The sequence below is a fragment of the Plectropomus leopardus genome, chromosome 3, assembly GCF_026936395.1.
Source record: "Plectropomus leopardus strain MGB_pleo_1.0 chromosome 3, ASM2693639v1, whole genome shotgun sequence".
In the NCBI taxonomy this organism is placed as follows: Eukaryota; Metazoa; Chordata; class Actinopteri; order Perciformes; family Serranidae; genus Plectropomus; species Plectropomus leopardus.
The window spans coordinates 11320954-11342500 of NC_142178.1; the positions used below are offsets into that span (position 1 = coordinate 11320954).

Genomic DNA, 21547 nt, shown 5'->3' on the forward strand with positions numbered 1-21547 from the left:
AAACAATCACCCAAGGACCCTTTCTGTAAGTGCGGCAGATGCCTGAATGCAAAGCTAAATGCTTTTCTAGGAAATTGTGAATGTTGAAGGTTAGAGAGTGGGCAATTTTGATCTTGTTTGTAAGTGGAAGAGACACTCAAGACTGGCAATACATTAGCAGGGGAGTTCTACAAAGAGGCACTGTTAAGATGACATTGCTCATTCAAAAGACTCAGTGCACTGAATGGAGAAAACATGGCATCTCACCCAGATATTTCCAGTGCAGCTATAAAGCCAGAATGTAATAATACATTTTTTTTTATACTTGTCAGCTGGTAAAAAACCAAAGTCGCCTTTTTTCTGAACTACCCATTTATACTGATGTTAAAGTCAGAAATCCATCACTGAACAGACCGGGAAACCAATTTTTCCACTGTGAGCTGCTTCAACAGACCATAAAAAAGAATATCAACAAGACATGTTGTATTTGAGAAAGGATATGGTTGCAAACCTGTGTGATCAGAAGTCTCTCCAAGAAACGCTTTGATGTGAAAGACAAGGGTCATATGACAGCTGATGACACTGGTGGTGCTTTAAGACTCTCACAGTCACTATCACCTGACCCATCTCTGAGACCAGACAGAGAAAAAGGTTTGTGGCATTTGTTTTTGCTCAAGAGATAGAAAACCTACAATTACCAGAATGCACTACCCTGCATCAGACCAATAAATGCTCCCTTTGGTGGGTGACATAATGCAACCATAGATATAACGCATGTCAAAAAATGCTTCAACTTCCGCAATAAATTACCCGGATAATCGGCACTGCTTTCGCACTGTGTGGCCCATATAGCAGGCGCACTAGAGACTTCTGTCGTCCAAGCTGGCAACTTCCGGTTTAGCGCTCTGCTAATTTGAACAGGGATAAAAATAATGTAATCATGCAGCTCCTCTAGACTTTATAAATGTTACGAGACCAAATGGAATCAGATTACAGTTAAATAGTAAGCTAAAATAGCACACAGTAACAGAAAAAAACTTTCACTGTTTGATATGAGTTTGGTCTGGATTTTTTCAGTCTCCGTTTTTACAACACAGGAAACTGTATGGCACCCACCTACTGTTCACAAATTCTTGTTTTAAAAACAGTGCACTAAAATATGTTTCTAAAGACATTTTAGGTAATGAAGTGTCAGAATCTTGGTTTATATTTGAACAGCACAGCCTAGTTTTACAGCTTGATTTGACTTTGTTGTGAGAGACAGAGTGAGAGAGAGGGGCAGGTCTCTTTCTCAATCCTCTAGTATACTCCTTGTGTCAGTGGTGGCAGGCAGGCACAAATAAGGAAGTACAATCTGTAGTTTGAGTTACAGGCTTGGATGTTTGAGCTGAGAGATGAGCAGAGAGATCTGAGTGGTAGTTAAAGGGAAGTTTACCACAATTCCCTTACACATACAGCCCACACTATGATGATACAAAGCGCTTTGAAAATTGGCAAATTATCCCTTTAAGTGACTTTTTTAATGAAGAATGTCGCTGGACTATCTCACTCTTTCTCTTTTGTTCTTTTACACATTCAAACAGACACACACAAACACACACAGTTATCTTCCAGGAAAAAGTCTCAGAGTGAGGAAGTGGACTCTGCCACCTTTAGCTCTTGTTAATCCCCCTGAGCTAACAGACTGACCAGATAGAACACACTCACTGGCAAGGGCAAAGCGAGCTCTGTGTGTGTGTGTGTGTGTGTGTGTGTGTGTGTGTGTGTGTGTTTGAGAGAGAGCGAGAGAGAGATTCAGTTATGTGCCCTGTGCTTTAGTGCTGTGCTACTAAGCGTTCACCCGGAAACCCTATCAGTGTCCTATCACAAACCCAACCTCTAAACCTCAAAGTGATTTCTTTCATTATTATTCCTGCCATTTTCAAGCCAAACCTCTCACACTGCCTTTTGCAACTTGCAGGCAAAACCTTTGGCTTTTTTTTGTGCTGCTGCGCTAAACACCGTTACCGTTTTGTGCTGTTAGTAGTGTTCTGTCATTAAGACTCTTGTCAGAGCTGGAAACAGAATGACTTATACCACACAGGGCCAGATTTACTGACTTGAAAGTGCAAGGCAGATTTGTGCTGCGCCTTGCATTCAGTTTGTGCTCACAATCCGCGTAAACCTAGCGTGTAATTCAGTCAACGCCTGGGACAACCCTCCATGCATATCCTGCATGTGAGGCAGAGCTCAGATTTTCACCAAGCTCAGGAAAGAAAGGATATTGTTGTGATGCAGATACAAGATTTCTAATTTTCTTAGATGCACCTAAAAACATGACTATTGCCAATAAAATTGCAAGATATTAACAAACTTTGTGGAGAGGAAGACGGCAATGCACAAGACACAGAGAAATAAGAAGGTACACATGATGAAGTAGCACCATGTTGTTGATATTTTGGCCACAATTAATTTTAACCAAACTCAAATTAGCATTTATTAGCTATATAGAGACACTAACTAATGGTTTTAGCATTTTATAATGTATTTGCAAGAAAATTAAAGAACATATGAAGTGCGTGTTATTTTTGCTTATTGCATATGTTAGCTAATTATTTTGTCAACAATTCCAACTCCATCTTGAAGCATCAGTGTATAAGAACTTGTCAAATCCTCAATTACACTGTATAAAATAGCTGTATTAAGGCGGGGTGATAAACACATAAATATCACAATTTTATATATACCTCAATTTCAATCTTACAAGGATATTGTAGGGTTGACTTTTGGTGCTTTCACAAAATGTTAACACTGAGATTTTTGATAAATAATTATCAGTAAATGGGATATAATGATTAAGTGGTAGATAGATAAATCTTTACAAGTAGATAGATCTTTTTTATTCAAATATTAGAACGGCTTGAACAGTCTGGTGATATCAGAAAATCACTTTACTGTAATGCAGCCTTTAAAACTAGGAAAAGACAACACTTACTACATTCAAAATTAAGAAGATATCTAATGTCATAACTATGATATCGATATAATATATATGCCCAGCCCTAGTTTTAATTACATGTGATTACACACATGAAAAAGACCCTTTGTAAATGGGATACAATAGGAACATTTTGTTTTGAAGTTTTGTCACTGTGTCCTTACAGATGTCATATCCGAGTGATTGACACATTTGGGACAGAGCCGGCCTACAATCATGAGGAGTATGCGACGCTGCACGGCTACCGGACCAACTGGGGCTACTGGAACCTCAACGCCAGGCAGTACATGACCATGTTCCGTAAGAAATAAAACTTCATGAACATAAATCTCGATTTAATTTGTTGCTCCATCCCAGTCGCCAGAGTAAAATGTTGGCATTGCACATTTCTACGCAAAGCCTGGATTCATTTCACTTCTATGTTTCACACTTTCAGCATAGTTCAGAATAGATGTGTATGCACTGAGCTTCTCATCAGGAGGAGTGAACCAGAGTGTTGTCACAACATAAAATTGAAATTTGACTTCAACATATCAGCTATCTATAAAACTTTCAGATGTATCATTTCATGGTTTGCAAAAACATACAATGTCAACATTTATTCTGTCAACTGGTTGATTAACACATCATATTATAAATAGTTTTTGCAAACATTCTTTTTACTGTCATGTCTTTTAACATGTGAAGCACAAGCATTTTTATTTTATAGCTCCGAAAGATGAGAGTGAAAACTCAACTGTCACACGCACACAGATCTGTCTCTAGTTTTGACTGTTTTTTTCATTTTCTTTGACAGGTCTGACTGCTTGTTCACATTAATTTCAGAGCAATGTGTCTAATGCAGCTATTTTCAGCAACACCACAGCTTCAGGCTGTATCAGTTCTTTATCACGTTTTCTTTTCTCTCTTCTGTTTCATGCTACACAATATGTCTGATCTGCTTTTTTCAAAGCCCTCGTATTTGTGTGCCTCCTCACCGCTCCTGACTGAAACACTGACTCCCTAACTACTTCTTCTCTCATATTCTCTACTAAACAATACCATGCTCCTTCAGTTATAGTTGGCACTCAGCAGCAAGATTATCATACCGTCAATATGGGGCATACTGCAGATGCCCATGTTTCACATCAACTTAAGCCCTTTTGACTGATTCAACCATTATCAACTGCTTCATCCTTGTGAGAGAGGAGAAGGAGCTAATTTGTTATTATTCAATATAAAAAAATATACACAACATAAAATAAAAACTGGCATTGACTGAAAAGATGCAGTAAAAAAACAGTAAAAACATGAATGTAGTTGGTTTTGATACTGTAAAGTTAGAGTGATAACTTTTCAAATTTAACCTCCCCCAGTGTTTCCTAGTACTGCTATGGTTGGTGCTGCTGTCGCAATGACAACCGAATCTCTTTCCGTTTTTTTCAAAGCCAAGCAACAAGTTTCCAATTTCTACCATTTATGCTACTAAGGATAGTATTTGCAAAGGACTTACCTTACTCCCCTTGGGTGACTGATGTTAGCTACCGATAGCTACCTGGGAGGATTCAAGCACTATACCACAGCTCAAAATACATTTTTTCTATGTACATGCACAGGTGCAAGTGACTTTTAATACTGCATGTACTAAAAATTTACAAGGCACCAAAAAAATGTTTTGACCACATCATTTGGTGTTTTTGTCCTTTAGTGTTCTTTTGTTTTTGACATAGCTGCCCCCAGATCAACCTAAACTACCTCAAACGTATGCTTCTCAGCAATTTTTCAACAAAAATGTGTTTGTTGTTTTACAGCATTATAAAATAGATTTGTGGAGTGAGAGCATGTGACTCTACTTACGGTCATTGATTGAGTTGGCAGCTGTACCAAGTAATGTGCACTGGTGCATGTGGAGCTGAGAATTATGTGCACAGCTTAAATTTTATGTTAATTACTGTGGCAGTGCACATGGTGTTTTGAGGCTCTTATCCACTTCCTGTTTTTGTTCTGCAATGGTTGACCCACTTCCTTGGTGCCATAAATCAAACCTTCATTTCCCCAGGAGATTGTACCCAGTAGCAGACAGAATTGCATATAGAAAGTAAGGCTCACAGGGAGCCAATCTAAATGTTGATGGTGTCATTATGCTATAGCCATTACACGTGGAATCAGTCTTCATTATGCTAAGTTAAAGCAAAAAACTTCTTCTATTACCACTCTAAAGTCAGAACCATTTTAGTGCAGCCTCGAACTGCCAAAAACATCTCAGCCTCACAGCTGGCTTTATGACAATCACTATTTATAATATTCAGGGAGCCGATAATCACACTGACTTAGCCATTGAACCAAAGCAGACAAGGATGTGGAGCTGTTTTTTTCTCTCCACTGCTTCTCTCTAACAATAAACCTTTCTTTCTGTCTTTCTGTATTTTTTTCTCTCTGTTTACTACTATCCTGCCCTATCTTACTACTCACACACACACACACACACACACACACACACACACACACACAATCAGCTCACACACCAGACAACTCATTCATGGGCTTCGTTTCGGAGGAGCTGAATGAGACGGAGAAGAGGAGCATCCAGCAGAACAAAGTAAACAACATGGCTGTGGTTTACGGCAAAGAGGCCAGCATGTGGAAGGTACGGACGACAAATCAATCAGTGTTTCCATGCACAAAATTAATGGAGAGCTATAAGTTTATCCAGTACAAGTACGTACAAACACAAACTGTACGTATATATTTGCAACCATGAAAACGCACACATATATGATCATGTGCACATACAGGTACATTCTTGTTTTACACCTGGATCCATACACATAAAAAAACATCTGACAAACACACACAAACATGGGAGGGTTTTTCTTCTAAATTCCAAAGAAAGAGGATTGCACTACAGGTTACTTCTGAATTCCTCATGCAGGAGACTCTTTCACTGTTCTAACACGCAGACTCACACACACACACACACACACACACAATGGCCCTGACAATACACTGCAGTGTAAAAAAAAAATCCAATGACAGCATTTTGCGCACCCCCACTGTTTGCACCATTACAGCTCAGCTTCATGCAGCTCTATATACACAATTGTACAGCTTTAACTTACAGGCAATTTTCCTCTGAAAGGCTGCCTGCTTGTTCCACCACATATTGTCGAGCAGCATGTTGTGACTCCATTGTTAAAATGACTACAAAGATGTTGTTTGCTGCCAATACTTTCCACTGTGTGTTTGTGCAATTCCTTGGAATTCTTTATAGTTGTGGCTTGTGAAGGAGATGAGCACAGAAGTGTGTGTGTGTGTGTGTGGGTGGGGGGGGGGAGGGGGTTTAAAGTACAATAGCCTGGTGAAAAGGTATATAGGTAATCTTTGTCTTCTTTCTTTGTTTCCCTCATTGTTGTATTCTTAATCCACATTTTCACCTGATTTATTTTCTGTCCCTCTCTCTCTTTATGTCTTTCTTTTGTGCTGATTCCGGCTGGATGCGTCTTAGCTTCAGGTAAGAGCCTGTTGCTCTCATCCCATATCCCTTGTAAAGGAACAGTTCTCCCAAAGTCAAAAATACATATTTTCCTCTTACCTGTAGTACTACTTGTTAAACTATATTGTTTTGGTGCGAGTTGCTGAGTGTTGAAGATATCTGTAGAGATGTATTACCTTATCTCTCCCATAAGGAAACTATTTTCTTTCTAACTCTTTCGAACTACACCAGCTATTAATGTTTATATCTTGCACTGTCACGAGCGCAAGCCTCTCATCCATGAGTAGATGCACGCTTCCTTCTGTGCAGGCATACATTTAGGGGTTGGAGAGAAAAAAGTTCCTACCTGAAACTGCTCACAACAAAGTCTGTGGATTATCTTGAGTAACCATGTCATGGTGTTGTGGAAAGAGACATTAATGTTTAGTTTTTGAAATGTATTTTCTTTTAAGCCTTTGAGCACCACAAGGCGAGTGTCATCTAGTTCCATTATATTGGAGAAAAGGCAGACATCTCAACAGCCGATATCTTCAACGCTCCGCAACTTACATCAAAACATTCTATATAAATAGCACTATAGGAAAGAGGAAAAACTGTTTGTTTGTTTTTTTTACTTTTTGGAGAGCTGTTACTTCAAGGCCATCTCACATACATACATGCAGTACAAGTTACTCTGAGCTGTTCACAGTTCAAACTACACACACATGCAATTAAACAAACACAGTTATTGGTAGGATCCAGAAAAGTTATTAATGAGAAGTTACCAGTCACAAGTGCACTCAAATGCAAAGTATTCATCGGGACACCCATCACTTCAATGTATACAGTGACTATCTTTTTTTTCTCTTTTGTAATGCTGCCAGTCACTTGAGGGAATTTGTTTTTTCTTTTTTGCGACATGACTTAATTTCTCAGAGCAGCCAGTGCAGCCCTTCTGATGGTGGTAGTCTTCTCAAATAGCTCCCACCTTATTTATAGCTATTATTTTATCATTTTGTGCGTTGTCAGCTATGCATGAGAATCTTGCTTTTGTGTACCGTTGTCTGATAACAAGGACTCATTATTTTCTAAGTTGGCAAAAATCTTGTGTGGTCAAGCTGCAGGAAAGGAAAGCTTGAGTGGCTTGCCAACAGTAAGGAGGGTGAGGCTCAGAAAATATACTTCCTTTTTGTCATTGTATCTTTACTACATGCCGTGCAAATGGAATTTAAGATGTAAATGCCCTGCAAAAAATTGACTTAAATCTACATTACAAGAAATCAGGTGAGGGATAAAAACCAGCACAGCAGAGCATACTTATTACTGGTCCTAATCCTGTACATGTTGAGAGAGTTAGCTTAGAGAGACAGAGAGAGATAGCTGCAAGAGCAGGTTGTGGAATCTGCACTCTTCCACACCCGTGTTTCTCCTTCTGCTAATTCATGTTGTCTGCTGCACTTAGCGCTTGAGCTAATCTCCTAATTGGCTGGGAAAATCCTCACAGAGGAAGCTATCGATCGCCACAGCCTCCAATTACGGCTGCAGGGGGCCACACCGCGGTACAGAGATACAGTAAGCTGCTCCAGACCAGACAGCAGAGTCAATACTCTGGCCCAGGGTTATGCTCCATTCATATGATTCAGTTTGGATGTTAGCTGATGCATTTTGTTCTCCCAAATCATCATGCTCAACCCTGACTTTGACTGTGTGCTTCTCTGGCTCTGTCCTTTCAAATCGTTTCATGTTTTACTCTAGAAAAATAAGCAGAGATGAATGCAAAGCTATGAGTAATTGCAAGTAATGCCACTATCGCAGCCTTAACTCCCACACAAACCCTAGCACGATCATTTTGTAAAGGAGATACCTATTCGCTGAGCGCTGCTCTGAGTTCAGTGGTGTTTCCATTTCTTTTGGTGAATAGCCTGTGGTTTTCACAATAATATTCTGTTACTTTTAATACCAAGGCTTTTAAAGCAGATTCTGCACCTCAGGGTCAATTTTAGCATCTAATGTGTTGATCTGGTACTAGCCAAAATCACTGGATCAGGTATCAGAAAGAAAGAAAAAAGTTATCCAGTATGATCCATTAGCCAAAATTGTCAATGCTTAACTAAATTTAAGTGAAAAGCCACAAAGCAATGTGTCACTTGATGAGTAACACAGATGAGCGGCATATTTGTGAAGAAAATGTTGCTTTACTCACATGCATCCACACTGAAGACAGAATCCAGTAAAGGAAAACATTCTTCTTGAATTGAAGTAAACAGGGCTTGCGTTTCGCAGAAAAACCATATCAAAACATTTGTTTACAAACTCTCACACAACCCGAGCAGTACAATCCAAGTTTCATTTATCCAGTCGTATGCTCGTACTTCCCAAACATGCATTTTCGCTCAAACATTATGATTTAAAACATATCAGTACAAACAGTCTCATGCACGACCAAGTAGTGTGGCTGGGCACATGCATGCGTTTGAAATCTGCTCTAGCACAGCTCATACACGCCTGTGCTCAGGTATCTTAGGCTTACGAAACCTAAATGAGACTTGGATTATACTGAACTAGTTGTGTGAGAGTTTATAAACAAATGTTTTGACATAGTTTTGCAGTTGTCAAATACAGCTCTCAGTGACTTCAGTTGATGAAGAATGTTTGCCTCTTTTGGATTCTTCGTTCACCATGGACCATTTTCTTAAAGAATTCAACATAAAATGGGGTCAGTAATTCATATACAAATGGTCACTTTTCTGGACATTATTCAACATCATAACTCGGGAACAGAAGGAGACATTTGTCAGATATTGAATTAGTGATACTAATTTTACGTGCCCACCTTGAAACTCTGCTGATTGTACAGACCTTCAGTGTTGGCGTGTTGAAGATGTGTGTAAAACATCCAAATTTTAGTATTTGTAACCTCTTTGCATCTTTATTTGAAGCATTGTCTATTGTCGGTTGAATTAGGAATTGGAAATCATATAATTGTTCTTGTCTGAAAAAGAGAAATGCCAATAAGAACAACAATGAGTTTGGCTACACTTAAATGCAATAAAAGTAACCGTGAAGAGTAGGAGGTGAGAGAAAAGATGTTTGCTGAGATTGCCCAATTTTGTTGATTTTCATGTAAAGAAAGGACAAGTAAGCATTTAGGTTTTTTGCTGTTTACCGTTGCATTTTTGTGTGGAGAATTTTTATGAAAATCACCTGAAAAGCCAAGTGCAAGCACAACTTGTGCTCATATGCAATGGGTGTATCTTTTTTTAGATGTATTCACCATGCATGCAGTCTTACATTTTGAGACAAACATGGATACATTGTACTGTACAAACACACTGACATCAAAGTGTGACAGCTATGCACACAGACAGAAGACAGCTCACACAAAGATCAGACACAAAACAAATACAGCACACTGTACATGGACACAGATTCTTTAATCATATTCCTCTCTCTGCTGTTTTATTCTGACACTCTTTTTTCCATACACCCTCCTGTCTTCACCCTTCACCCTCCATTTCACCAACCCATCTTTTTCCCCTCCTCTCCCAGCAGGGTAAGGAAGGCTTTCTGCAGATTCTCCACAGGTACATGGAGGTCCACGGCACAGTGTACTATGAGACCCAGAGACCTCCAGAGGTCCCGGCCTTCGTGAAGAACCATGGCCTGCTGCCGCAGCATGAGCTGCAGCAACTGCTGCGCAAGGCCAAGGCAAGACTGTGGAGAAAATATTACCTACATACATACTTTATCTCTTGAATTCACATTCTGAGTGCACACAGACACTTTGTCTGTAGCTTCAATTTTACAGTATACTCACATTTGTCTAGAAACTGATTTTGGTATACACACCTATACTGCAATACTTAATAAAAAAACATGTTTAAGCTTGTAACCACGATTGCAAAATAACACTCCCGATTGTTTTTATAGCTCTTTATTGGCTTTGGTTTCCCGTACGAAGGCCCAGCCCCTCTGGAAGCGATAGCCAATGGCTGCATCTTCCTGCAGCCCAAGTTCCAGCCACCTCACAGCTCACTCAATCATGAGTTTTTCAGAGGCAAGCCCACTTCTAGAGAGGTAAGCTCATTAAGTCCATTACTCCCCCACCATTAGTCACTGATGAGAATATTTTGGCAAATGCAGTTTTCACCACCAGCCAAATTGTCAAGTAACTTTCTTTATCAGAAGATCTTTTAAAAGAACTGGCACAGACTGGAGGTGCAAAGAGAGCATGTTAGTGCTTTATAAGAGGCTAGAACATGGTGTTCCTGGTACAACACCATCACTGTTACTATTAATGTCTCTGAACACACAACTTTGGAGAAATCCTTGCAATACGTTCTTCTGGCCTGGTGCATTCTTTAGAGACCTAAGGAGAACATCATCAGAATGCTATGAATGGCAGATACACTGGCTCTGCTCTGAATGTATGAAAGTAGAGACTCACAGAAAGTATTTTTATTTTTCCACTGATGAATGAGATTAACCTTTATTACACTCAAATACCCCCAAATAAAAGAGACTTTACAATTAATAACAGCATCCTAAGGTTAACAGCACCAAAAGGTTAAAGCTGAGGTAGGCAAAAAGTAAAAAATAAATTATACCGCCTACCCCCAGCTTCTAAGATAAGCAAGATGACCTAACTCCCCAAAGACATTTCTCTCAGCACACTGAGCTCTTGCTGTATGCTCTCCATGTGTTTTCTGTAGGTGTCCTCCCAACACCCATATGCAGAGCAGTACATCGGCAGACCGCACGTCATGACAGTGGACTACAACAACTCCCTGGAGTTTGACTCTGCCATCAGGGAAATCATGAGGACCAAGGTACTTCACAGTGTGCTGTAATTCACATGATAGAAATCGAGACATGTGCATTGTATGCCGGTACTTCCAGGTCTCTCAGATTCATCTAAGCTGTCAGGCAATGATGTTAAATTGAAAGTGAAAAGTCATCTGCATTATAAATATGAAGCGATGTTCTGCACTGATACCTCATGAAATCATCCTTGTTGACTTGAATATGAATGCTGGGCTGGGATCTTATCAATCAGTCCCCTGATATGAATCTGCATGGCATGAAATATGAAGATAAAATATATTTTAAAATAAAAGAGCAATTCAGAGTCCTGATAAAAAAAAAAAAAACACTCTATTCTTTTGCTCAGTGCGGCTAGATTTACAGATGTCCTTGTTCTGTTTACTGGTGTGTAGCAGAGCTATGATGAAGTTACAGTAGTGGACCTCTTGTTGGCGCATGAGCTTGATAAAGCATTTAAAAACTTTGACAAACAGCACAGTGGCTTTGCCACAGTGGCGACTTTGCCAGCATGTAGGCAGCAGTCTGATATTACAGAGTGTTGAACTTTTCCACACAGGAAGTGTGGGCCGATGGAGAATATGAGGATGGTAGGGACTGCCAAGAGTGGGAGAGAGGTTAATTAAGGAGTCACCCGGGGAGATTGAATCTTTCTGGAAAGCACGACAAAGGGGGAGTAAATGGGAAAAGAATGGAAAAAGAGAGAGATGAACATAAAGACAAAGAAACAGAAAGATTGAGAGGGAGTCTAAAGCCCAGATCGACTAAATGTCTGCATGGTCTCTAAAGCTTTCTGTTCTCATTAAAATGGAGGACTTGCCTGGTTGGCACATTTCACACCCAGCATAAACTCTTTATATCTTAAGATAAGTATGTTTACAAAAGTTCACATCTCAAGTGCGTCAAATACATGTCCACTAGGTGTTTTAGTTATTTTCAGTTATGACAAGGCGATGTTTACAGCTCGAGATATCCTGATACAGAATGACATCACATGTGTCTTAATAACATGGCTTTGGGATCATTTCTTCCCATTTCAGCCATCTAGCTTATTCCATATTCTATTCAAAAGAAAAATCTGCAGTAACTCTCTGACAAAGCATCAATTTCAACTGCATGAAGGGCACCGAGGGATCATGTGCAGTAGGAAGACAGCTGTCGGCGTGATCCATTAAATGCTCTGTAATAGTTTGTGCCTTTTGCAGATTAGAGGCAGCACGCATGGAGATTAGAGAAAAGGTGATATCTGTAGTGATGGGTGTGTGAGAGAGAGTGTGTGTATGTGTGTGGGTGTGTATGTGTCTGCTCTCATCTCTACCTCTTGTCTGTGTTGTCAGACAAGCTACAGTTCAGCAGCCTGGGCTGACTGCTCTGTCTGCATCTGCGCTGTCAGACCACTGAGAGAGAGCTGATGGACCCCTTCACCCTTCACTGGAAGCACAACACCCCGGCACACACATTTAGACAGACACACACACACACACACACACACACAAACACAACCAGATGATATTCTGTTCTTTGCATTTATCCTAACATAAACACATAAGCACAACTGGAGAGACATTGAAGTTTCACAGATCAGGCACATCAGCACATAGAGCCTCAGCAACATGTTACGCACTGACTTCAAGACACACACTCAAACATACATGCATACACACTGTGTGTTTGTGTGTGTGTGTGTGTGTGTGTGCGTGTGCGTGCGTGTGCGTGCGCGTGCGTGTGCGTGTGCGTGTGTGTGTGTGCGTGGGGGGGGGGGCAAAAGCTCATGTTCAGTCATGCAGGACAAAGCAATCTCTGGCTAGCTGACAAGTCCTCATGTTCCAATAAATCCTTTCTCCATCTCTTTATTTGTCTTCTTTCTTTCTTTTTTCGTTTTCTCATCCTTGGTTATTCCTTTTTCTCCCTGTTTTCCTCCTTTCATTCTTTCAGTCTCTATCTCCCCATCCCTCTGACCTGATGTTTGAAGTGGCAGACCATTGCAAAATCTTTGGCCAAATTATGGTTAATATTAATGCTGTTGTTGATTAAACTGATATTTGCATTAATTACAAACGAAAAGCACATGTAAAAAGACATTTTTTTGGTTTGTGGAATGTGTTCATGGCTTACACTCTGTCAACTGTGTGTATTTAAAACTAAAAGCAAAAATGTGCTCTAGGCTGCTGTTGTAAATGAGAACATCCTCAAAGTCACTGGTTCCCAGTTGGGGGTCCAGACTCGCATTGGTGGTTGCCAAAGTTCAGAGGGCGTCAGGAACTTTGATTCTAAGGAGTGTAAGAAATTATATACTTATATGCAGTAAGCCAGTATCTCATTATTTCATTCATTACGGTGATGAAAAGGAATATGAAATTGTTATTTTTAAAGTTTAGATTATTATTCAAGCTATAAACTTAAAAAATCACACAGGATAAGGGCAGAGCGAAGACCTGAACACAATCTATACCCACAGAGCCTTCCCTCTCTGCAAAACAGCCGTCCTGCATTAGAAAAGTATTTCCACTGCAATAACAACCAAAGAGCTAAAAGAAAAATGGCAAAGTGTCAAGGAGAGGAAAAGACTAAAATTGTCCAAAAAGAAGCTTAAGTATGTATGTATGATTGTTAAAAATTCAGATAATCATATAAAACATTCTTAAAATAATCAGGAAAACTCATCTCTGATACAATTTTCACTGGAAATTAGCTGCTCGAAACGCATGCATATTGCATATTGTTATGCACTAAATATGTTGTTACATATCCAAAAAATATGCCCCGTAGTCAGGGGTCATCAGTTTCATCAATGATGGAAAAGGAGTCCCTTTTGGAAAAAGGTTAGGGACCACTGCTCTGAGTCACCTCGCCTGGCTAAGTGAAGAGAAAAGTGACAAACAAACGGAGGAACTCTGTTACTGTAGATTGTTTGAGCTTGCATGTCCATCCCTCCTGTTCACATGTTTACTTTTTTGCTTTCTGGCTTACAGAGTAGATTAACGTGAGCCTTTGATCAGATTTGCAGTGTGCGTAACTTTTTGAAATTGCATCATTCCTGCACACTTGCTTCTCAGTGATTTCCACTTGAAATGGGCCAAGCCTGATTTCACACATGGTTGAACATCAGACTGCTTTGATTTCAGATTGGAAATGCAATTTAGTGAGTCGTGTATCATTTACAAAGGCAGGTCTTTTGCATTAGGGCACAAGCTACTTCAATATCTGCTGTTAGCCTTTTACATGCTGTGAAAGAATCTTTCAATGTGTTACACCTTTGTAACAACTTATTTTAGATCAATCATGGAGATTTAATTGACATTTTTATAGAGTGTGGCTAATTTACAATTAGGATGACAACAATATTCAGCAAGTCTTTTTTCATCAGCTAATTCAATTTGCATTAATCCATACACTGCAGTTTGCAGCCATTTTACATTCATCCAGGTTTGTGCCAATTTGTTACTGTGTATTTAACATATGGCATAAGCGGTATTAAACACAAAATAATATATTACCTACATATATATAGTGTTTTCAGCTCATCTCTAATTAGACCTATCAGAAGTGGGGTTTAGCTATAAAACGGGCACATCACAGCAAGAGATGATCTACTGCTGTGCAAATAAAGCCTAATGAGTTTCCAAGCAGTGACACACTGTGATTAGGCCTCACGGGAATCTGACAATAGAAACATTCATCTGCTGAAATGAATGAGGAGAAGAGACAGTTTATTGCAATTAGTGTGAACAATGAAGAGATGGTGACAAAAAGTGCATTTTGATATGCCCAAATTATGAAAGTAATAGTGGTGTGTGGGCTGTGTGTTTGTCATTTTTCAGGTTGAGCCATATCTGCCTTATGAGTACACCTGCGAGGGGATGCTGGAGAGAGTACATGCCTACATCCAGCATCAGGTGAGCTTCGGTCCACATTGAGACAAATGTACACAGAGCGCTGAACAAAACACACACATGCAGAGATTCTCTCTTTTAGTCGCTGTACAGGCTTTTCACCAGCTCTCCAGCTCCCAACTCTGCTTAATATTTCATCACTGTGTGCATTCAACACCCACAACATCGTGTATCTCTGCCTGTGTGAGTGTGTGTGTGTCTCTGCACTCCACGTATGTAGACTTGTGATTAATCTACACGCTAACTCTCATTACAAACCACATATCTGCCCTCCAGCTCTGAAGCAGAAGGTCTCCTGACACTAATGAGGAGGGATGAGTGAGGAGAAAGAGCAGAGGTGTGGGCACGATGATGATGGAGGGCCAGGATGAAAGAAAGGGTTTTTCTTTTTTTTTTTAATAATCCCACACTAGATGTCAGACAAACTGCAGAGTCTCTGCAGACAGTGTCCATCTCTCAAAAACCTTTGTGTGCTCCTGACTGGCAGCTAGATGGGATGCAGAAATCTCTGCAGATTTTACACAGTTGGACGAGAAACAGAAGAAATTTAAGAGATTTCTGTTTACCAGTTAATCAATATTTAACAAAGAGAACACTGCAACCTTTTAATTCTCCGGTATTTTTATTTCATTTATTCTACTGCATTAAAGAAAACATATTTGTAAGCGCATATACATAAACCCTTTAAAACCTGGGCATATTTGGCTTAGAAGACAATGAGCAACTTATGAAAAATTGACACCAAAATTTGCTGGAAATTGGTAAAAAGTACAAAAAAAATTACCTAAAGAAATGACCTAAAAGTGCTTAAAAAATTATAATAATTCCATAAAATACTTTTTTAATGTATAATTATGTTAATTATAAAAATAGTTTAGCTTTAGGCATTTTCTCTAGCTTTTTAAAAAGTAATTACTAATTTCTAGAGAATTGCGGGACATTTCTTTAACAAACTGCTCATTGCCTCCCCCCATGGTTTCAAAAGAAAGCAAATCCGTTTGCTCAGCGTTCAGAGGTTTAAATACATGTGAAAGGCATCTGAACTCAGAGTGAGCAAAATGATGTCTATCCAGGTTTCAAAGGGGTAATTACTTCGCGGGCAGTCAAAGAGCATATACCTTTGCCAAAGCCAATAGCCCAGTCTTCTATGATAGTCAAATCTTCAAGTGCAACCATTATAATATTATGGTATGTATAGTGATTATATATGTCCTGATATATTTCCAAAACTACAGAATCATGCAGCTAACATGAAGTTTCAGAGGTCTAGGTTAGTCATGTCAAGTGCATGTCTTCTCTCTGCCTTGGCTAAGCAAAGAAACGCTCTCTAAGAGAACCAAATTGGGATTTAGTGTTAAAAAGACTGTCAATTTAGAAGATCTCAACTTGATTTGACAAACTGACTGCTGAAGCCTCATTATAAACTTTGAAATGCATTTTTGCACAGAAAGACGACATTGGATTTATCCACCATCACTTGCATTAAGCCAGTATGAACAAGAAGAATGATTACTACAAGAAAGAACCGTTTCAGTGTGCATAATGGCATGTAAAAAAGGTTCCATGGCAGATTTCAAATAATGTGAACCTGTCCTGAAATACACTTACCAGACTGCATCATTTTTGCCTTTAAACTTATTAAAAGACGTATTCTTACTCTAAGTATTGCTCCAACAGTATACCACATGATTACAGAAAGTAATGTCCTCATTTCTTTCACCTCCAGGACTTCTGTGCCCCAGAGCCGAACTTCATCCCAGCCAACCTCTCCAGACAAGGGGCTGCTGGTGGTGGCAGGGTTTCAGGACCTCTGTTTGTGCCCCTGCCCAATTCCACAGCCCTCGGCTGGGCATCCAATGTAACGGCTCCCCCTGCCTGGCCTCCTCTCAGCTCCCTCAGGCTACTTGTATCTCAAGAAGGCCAGTCCTGTGTGGAGGCGTGCTATTCAGATGGTTTCATCTGCGAGCCCGCTCACTTCAGATTCATCAACAATAAGGAGGCACTGCGCGGGTAAGCCAGCCTAAAGTCCATCTGAGTTACATATCTACACACTCACCATCAGTCAACCAAACATAAAGGGATACTTTGTTGATTTTAAACCAGCTTTTTATTTGGCAATGTGAAGAGTACGTGTAAATAAACCATGTTGAACTTTTCATCTCCATCTGAGCAGCGCTTAAATCCGGCTGCTCATTTGCCAGCAAATGGGCATTTCGTGTCATCCAGCAGATTTACACTGGCTTTTGGGATGTTGCTGGGACTACAACAACAGAGAGAGTATAAAATCAGAGAGAGAGAGAGAGAGAGAGAGAGCCAACCCCCTCTCTCCCAATGTATTGCCTATTTCTTGTCTAAAATGTTCTCAGAAACATATTTTAGTGCACTGCACAGGAAGTGGGCACCATGTGTTAAAAAAGGTGGAAGCTGATAAAACAGAGATCAAACAATATAACTAGACATGGCTGATCAAATCTAAACCAAGATTCTGGTACTGAGTTCCTATTTCTCACCTCAAATGTTTTCAGAAACATATTTTAGCTTATTGTTTATCTGAGATACAAGATCATTTGTTACCAGCCGGGTGTCATATTGCTTTCAGACGAGACTGCCAAAACCAACTCACATTACATCACACACCAAGGGAAGCATCTATTGGTCCAGTGCAGCGCTGTGTATTCTGGTGTTTGTAGGTTTTCCACCTCTTGAGCAAAAGTTTCCTTTTTCTGTTTTCTCTAATCATGTAGCTCAAGTTCCAAAAGTATTTGCATCTTTACAGCCTAGTTTTACAAAAGACTATCTTCTCAGCAGTGAAATACTTCCTTTAATGCAAAATTCAGTCCCAACAAGCAACCTTTCTTTACCCAGATACACCACTTCTTTAATTTACCCTAAGAGACCTTTTTGAGGCAAGGTGAGATGTGATTTCTTGTAGGAATCCATGTCATGTTTTCATACTTTTTGTTAATTGCCCAGTCAGTCTTTGGAGTTCTGTCGTGTCCACAAAATAATGATGATGATGTGATGTCCCATCACAACTTTCCCTACATAGAAATGTACTTACTGTCTCTTCCCAAAGAAGACAATCTGCAGCCAAAACACTGTCATTTATGTCTAAATAGTATAAAGTGGATTTGGAAACAAACAAGCAATTTGAAATATTTTTTCATCTTTGAGCACAAAAATCACCTCAAATGGTTTTGTACCTTCATACTGCTTGCCTAAGCTGCCGAACAGGACAGGTTAAAAAAAAAAAAAAAATGGTGGTAACACTTCTTCGGTATAAAGTTGTAGCAACTAAACCTACCGTGTATTATTGCACTGCCCAGGCAGATAACTTTTCTTGTATTCGCTGACACTGTGAATAGGTGAGGCTGAATCTCTCAGGTTTTATTTAGTCTATTGTACCACCTCCAGGCAGCACAACCAGAAACTTTTCTGGAGCTCAGACACCGAAAGCCTGCTGGTGCTTGAGTCTCTCCTCCAAACTTCCCCTGTACCGACTGCTTTCAGCTGCAGTTCTTCTTCTTTGCTCTTGTTTCATCCTCCAAGTATCTTTTGTGTTTACTTCTTTACCGTCCTGTCCCGGTTTACAGTGCTGTTCTCCTTTTGTTTCTGTTCTGTTACTCCTCCTCCTAGCTCAGTTCTGTCCTTGAAACAAGTTATCTTTCTCATACCTGCCTCACAGTTTTTTCCCTTTTGCTTCTCCACTAAATTTCATCATTCTATTTTCAAATTGGCATCTGAAGCGTGATGAAAGTGGAGAAATTTCTCTTTCTTCCTGCCTCTCCTTTTTCATGTATTTTAAGGTTATGCCAATTCCACTTTCCTGTGACTTGTCCCCAATAGAAATAACTTTTATTACTCTTATTTTTCAAGTTATTCATTTAAGAACACACCAGAACATTTTGTCTGGCATTAAACCAAGGAAACTGTTATTTTAAGGTTGCATACAGACCTCTGCTCCTCTATTTCACCCCTCAGGTTGGAGGTGCAGTGCGAGGTGGTAGACTCCGAGATCAACCACATCCTTCCGGCCTTCTCGGTGGTGCGGCGAGAGTGCGGCCTTCAGCGGGAACCCCTCCTCTTCAGCTGTGCAGGATACTCCCCCAAATACAGACGTCTTTGCCCATGCAGGGACTTCCGCCGCGGCCAGGTGGCGCTGTGCAGAGACTGTCTATAATGACAGGACAGGTGAAGGACAACCACACAAGAAACAAACACAGATTGGCAGGGGGGGAGAGACACTGGAACACCCACAACAAGTCAGAATGGGTGTAGAGCTGTCACAAATGCTTCCCCCTTTAAAGTAAATGTAGGATGGGGGGGGCAGGCATGCATGGATTTGAAAAGAAGTGGGCCTGATTAGCTGCCAGGTTCTAAGTGAGGATTTTGGTTGATTACAGTTGTTGTAACAGCTGTTAGTCTTACTAAAGCAGGGCCACAACAATATAGCGAGCAAAAACTGAGTTAGCACTCAATAACAACAAACCTTCACGTAAACCCTCTGACGGGATATTAGTTTCTACAAGAGGTTGATCAGTGATATGATGTGCTACATTTCATTTTTGGAGCTGTGTCTCTCCAAAAATGAGGTGTTTAAGTTGGAAAATATGCACGTGGAGAAGTGCGTGACTGAAGAGAAACTCACTAGTGGGACTATTGTGTCATTCCGTGACAGAGTCTTCAAATATCTCGGCTTGGAGAAGGCAACCTTGGGTCAATATCCAATCTCCTCTCTGCACTTGGACAAAGGATGATGGACAACCAGGTTATCTCCCTTCGCTTATACTCCCTCCTCCAATGATGGACAGAGTAATTTATCAGACCGAACCCCAAGTCTGAGGCAACATCGGTCAATGCAATCATTTCTTGTCGTAAAAAAAAAAGGGGGGGGAGAGGAGGACAGAGGATAAAAATAAAGGGTACAAGATTATTTTTCAATAAATAAGCCTTTTCGAGCTCTTAACTGGATTTTTAAAAAGTCCTCTGAGCTTCATGACAGAAATAAAATCATAAAATAAAAAAATCTGAATGGATCTAAGTGTTTCTTATATTCTTGCTCCTTCACCCATCTGTTACAATCCACTCACTATTTGCATTTGTCTCTGTTTCCATCAACCAACTGTAGGAAGAAATGTCCAGCAGTGTTGCAGTTTGACAGAAGGTGGCTTTTGGCGTCACGCTCATGCGCCAAAAGCACTGACAGAGTAGCACTATCTGAGTTCAGAGTGATAGCGGGCTGGTCGGTCCAGTTGGGTGTGCATGTTAGTGCATGCATGTAAGTATCCAGCTGACTAGCTCATTGCTGCCACTTTGCACTGCGCTAATTCGACTGGAAGCTTACAGCCCATCCATCGGTTCCCCACTGGCTAACGCTGACTAGCTCTGTCAGCCCTTTTGTCATTGTTAGCACTGTCTTTGGAGTTAGCACCGTTAGCTGCTAGCTGCCAGCTCAACCACCTCCATGTTTAGAACTGTGTGCAGACTTATCATATGCACCGAATTCTACATAGAGCCCCTTTGAGCATATGTGAAGTTCTAAATCAGGACAGCTGAAACAGCCCTGATCATAGTTCAGTGGAAATGTTGTGCAAAAGCATTGTTGGCAAAGTTGGTGAAGACCAAAAGCAGAGCTAAAAGAAATATTGGAAGTATCCCCAACATGCCGTTTAGATTATAATAAATTATGATCCTAATATTCCTTATTTTTATGAGAGTGATGACAAACTAGTAGCACCTCAAGCAGGTTAGCTGTTGTACTTCCACACTATGTTTTCACACTGTCCTCCAGATGGGAGTTTCTGAGACATTCAGATGACCCCGTTTGTCCAGGTCAGTCCTAATTAATGGCTCTGTGTCCAGGTGTCCCAAATCTTTGACATCTCCGTCCTCCTTCTCACCACATGTTCCAGAAACCTCCAGGTATGTTGTACTCTTCCCTGTGCAAACACAGACTGTTTTTATTACTATGAAAACAGGCAAATTGTGGCATTTTTTTATTTAGAACCTTATCACTATTCCAATTATTTCAAAACAATAAGCCCACAAAATGCTAAATTCCAGAAGGAACAAATTGCCACCAGAAAGAGTCAGTTTAGTTTTAAAAAAAGGAAAAAAAAAAACTCAAAAAGTTTATTCAGTTTAGTATTTGGTCTATAAAGTTTGTTTTTGACACATTCATCATTTTCTGAGCCAAACTGGATTAACCGCAACTGTAGTGAAAGCCGTTCTATCAATGCACAGCTTTTTGATTAACTATTAAATGACAACCTATGTGTAGTACATATCAAGCATGTGTGTGTGTGTGTGTGTGTGTGTGTGTGTGTGTGTGTGTGCATTTGTGTGTGTGTGCATTTGTGTGTGTTAGAGAGACAGAGCCACTCTGGGTCTGAATCCCGGTGACTAAAGCAGAATTAAATGAATAAT

General features: G+C 40.1%; 1 protein-coding gene across 2 annotated transcripts in view; it reads left to right on the forward strand.

Moving 5' to 3' along the window:
- Positions 1 to 20157, forward strand: part of LOC121942362 (alpha-1,6-mannosylglycoprotein 6-beta-N-acetylglucosaminyltransferase B-like) — a 139723-nt gene extending 119566 nt beyond the window's left edge. The window contains exons 10-18 of one of the 2 annotated variants that reach the window (XM_042485547.2): positions 3123 to 3256; positions 5452 to 5582; positions 6441 to 6446; positions 9957 to 10115; positions 10338 to 10484; positions 11120 to 11236; positions 15050 to 15124; positions 16848 to 17131; positions 19103 to 20157. In XM_042485547.2, coding sequence (XP_042341481.2) covers positions 3123 to 3256; positions 5452 to 5582; positions 6441 to 6446; positions 9957 to 10115; positions 10338 to 10484; positions 11120 to 11236; positions 15050 to 15124; positions 16848 to 17131; positions 19103 to 19301 — 1252 coding nt within the window. In that variant the 3' untranslated portion in view covers positions 19302 to 20157. The remainder of the gene's footprint in view (positions 1 to 3122; positions 3257 to 5451; positions 5583 to 6440; positions 6447 to 9956; positions 10116 to 10337; positions 10485 to 11119; positions 11237 to 15049; positions 15125 to 16847; positions 17132 to 19102) is intronic. The other variant, XM_088075586.1, reaches the window with a different exon arrangement.
- Positions 20158 to 21547: the final 1390 nt, after the last annotated feature.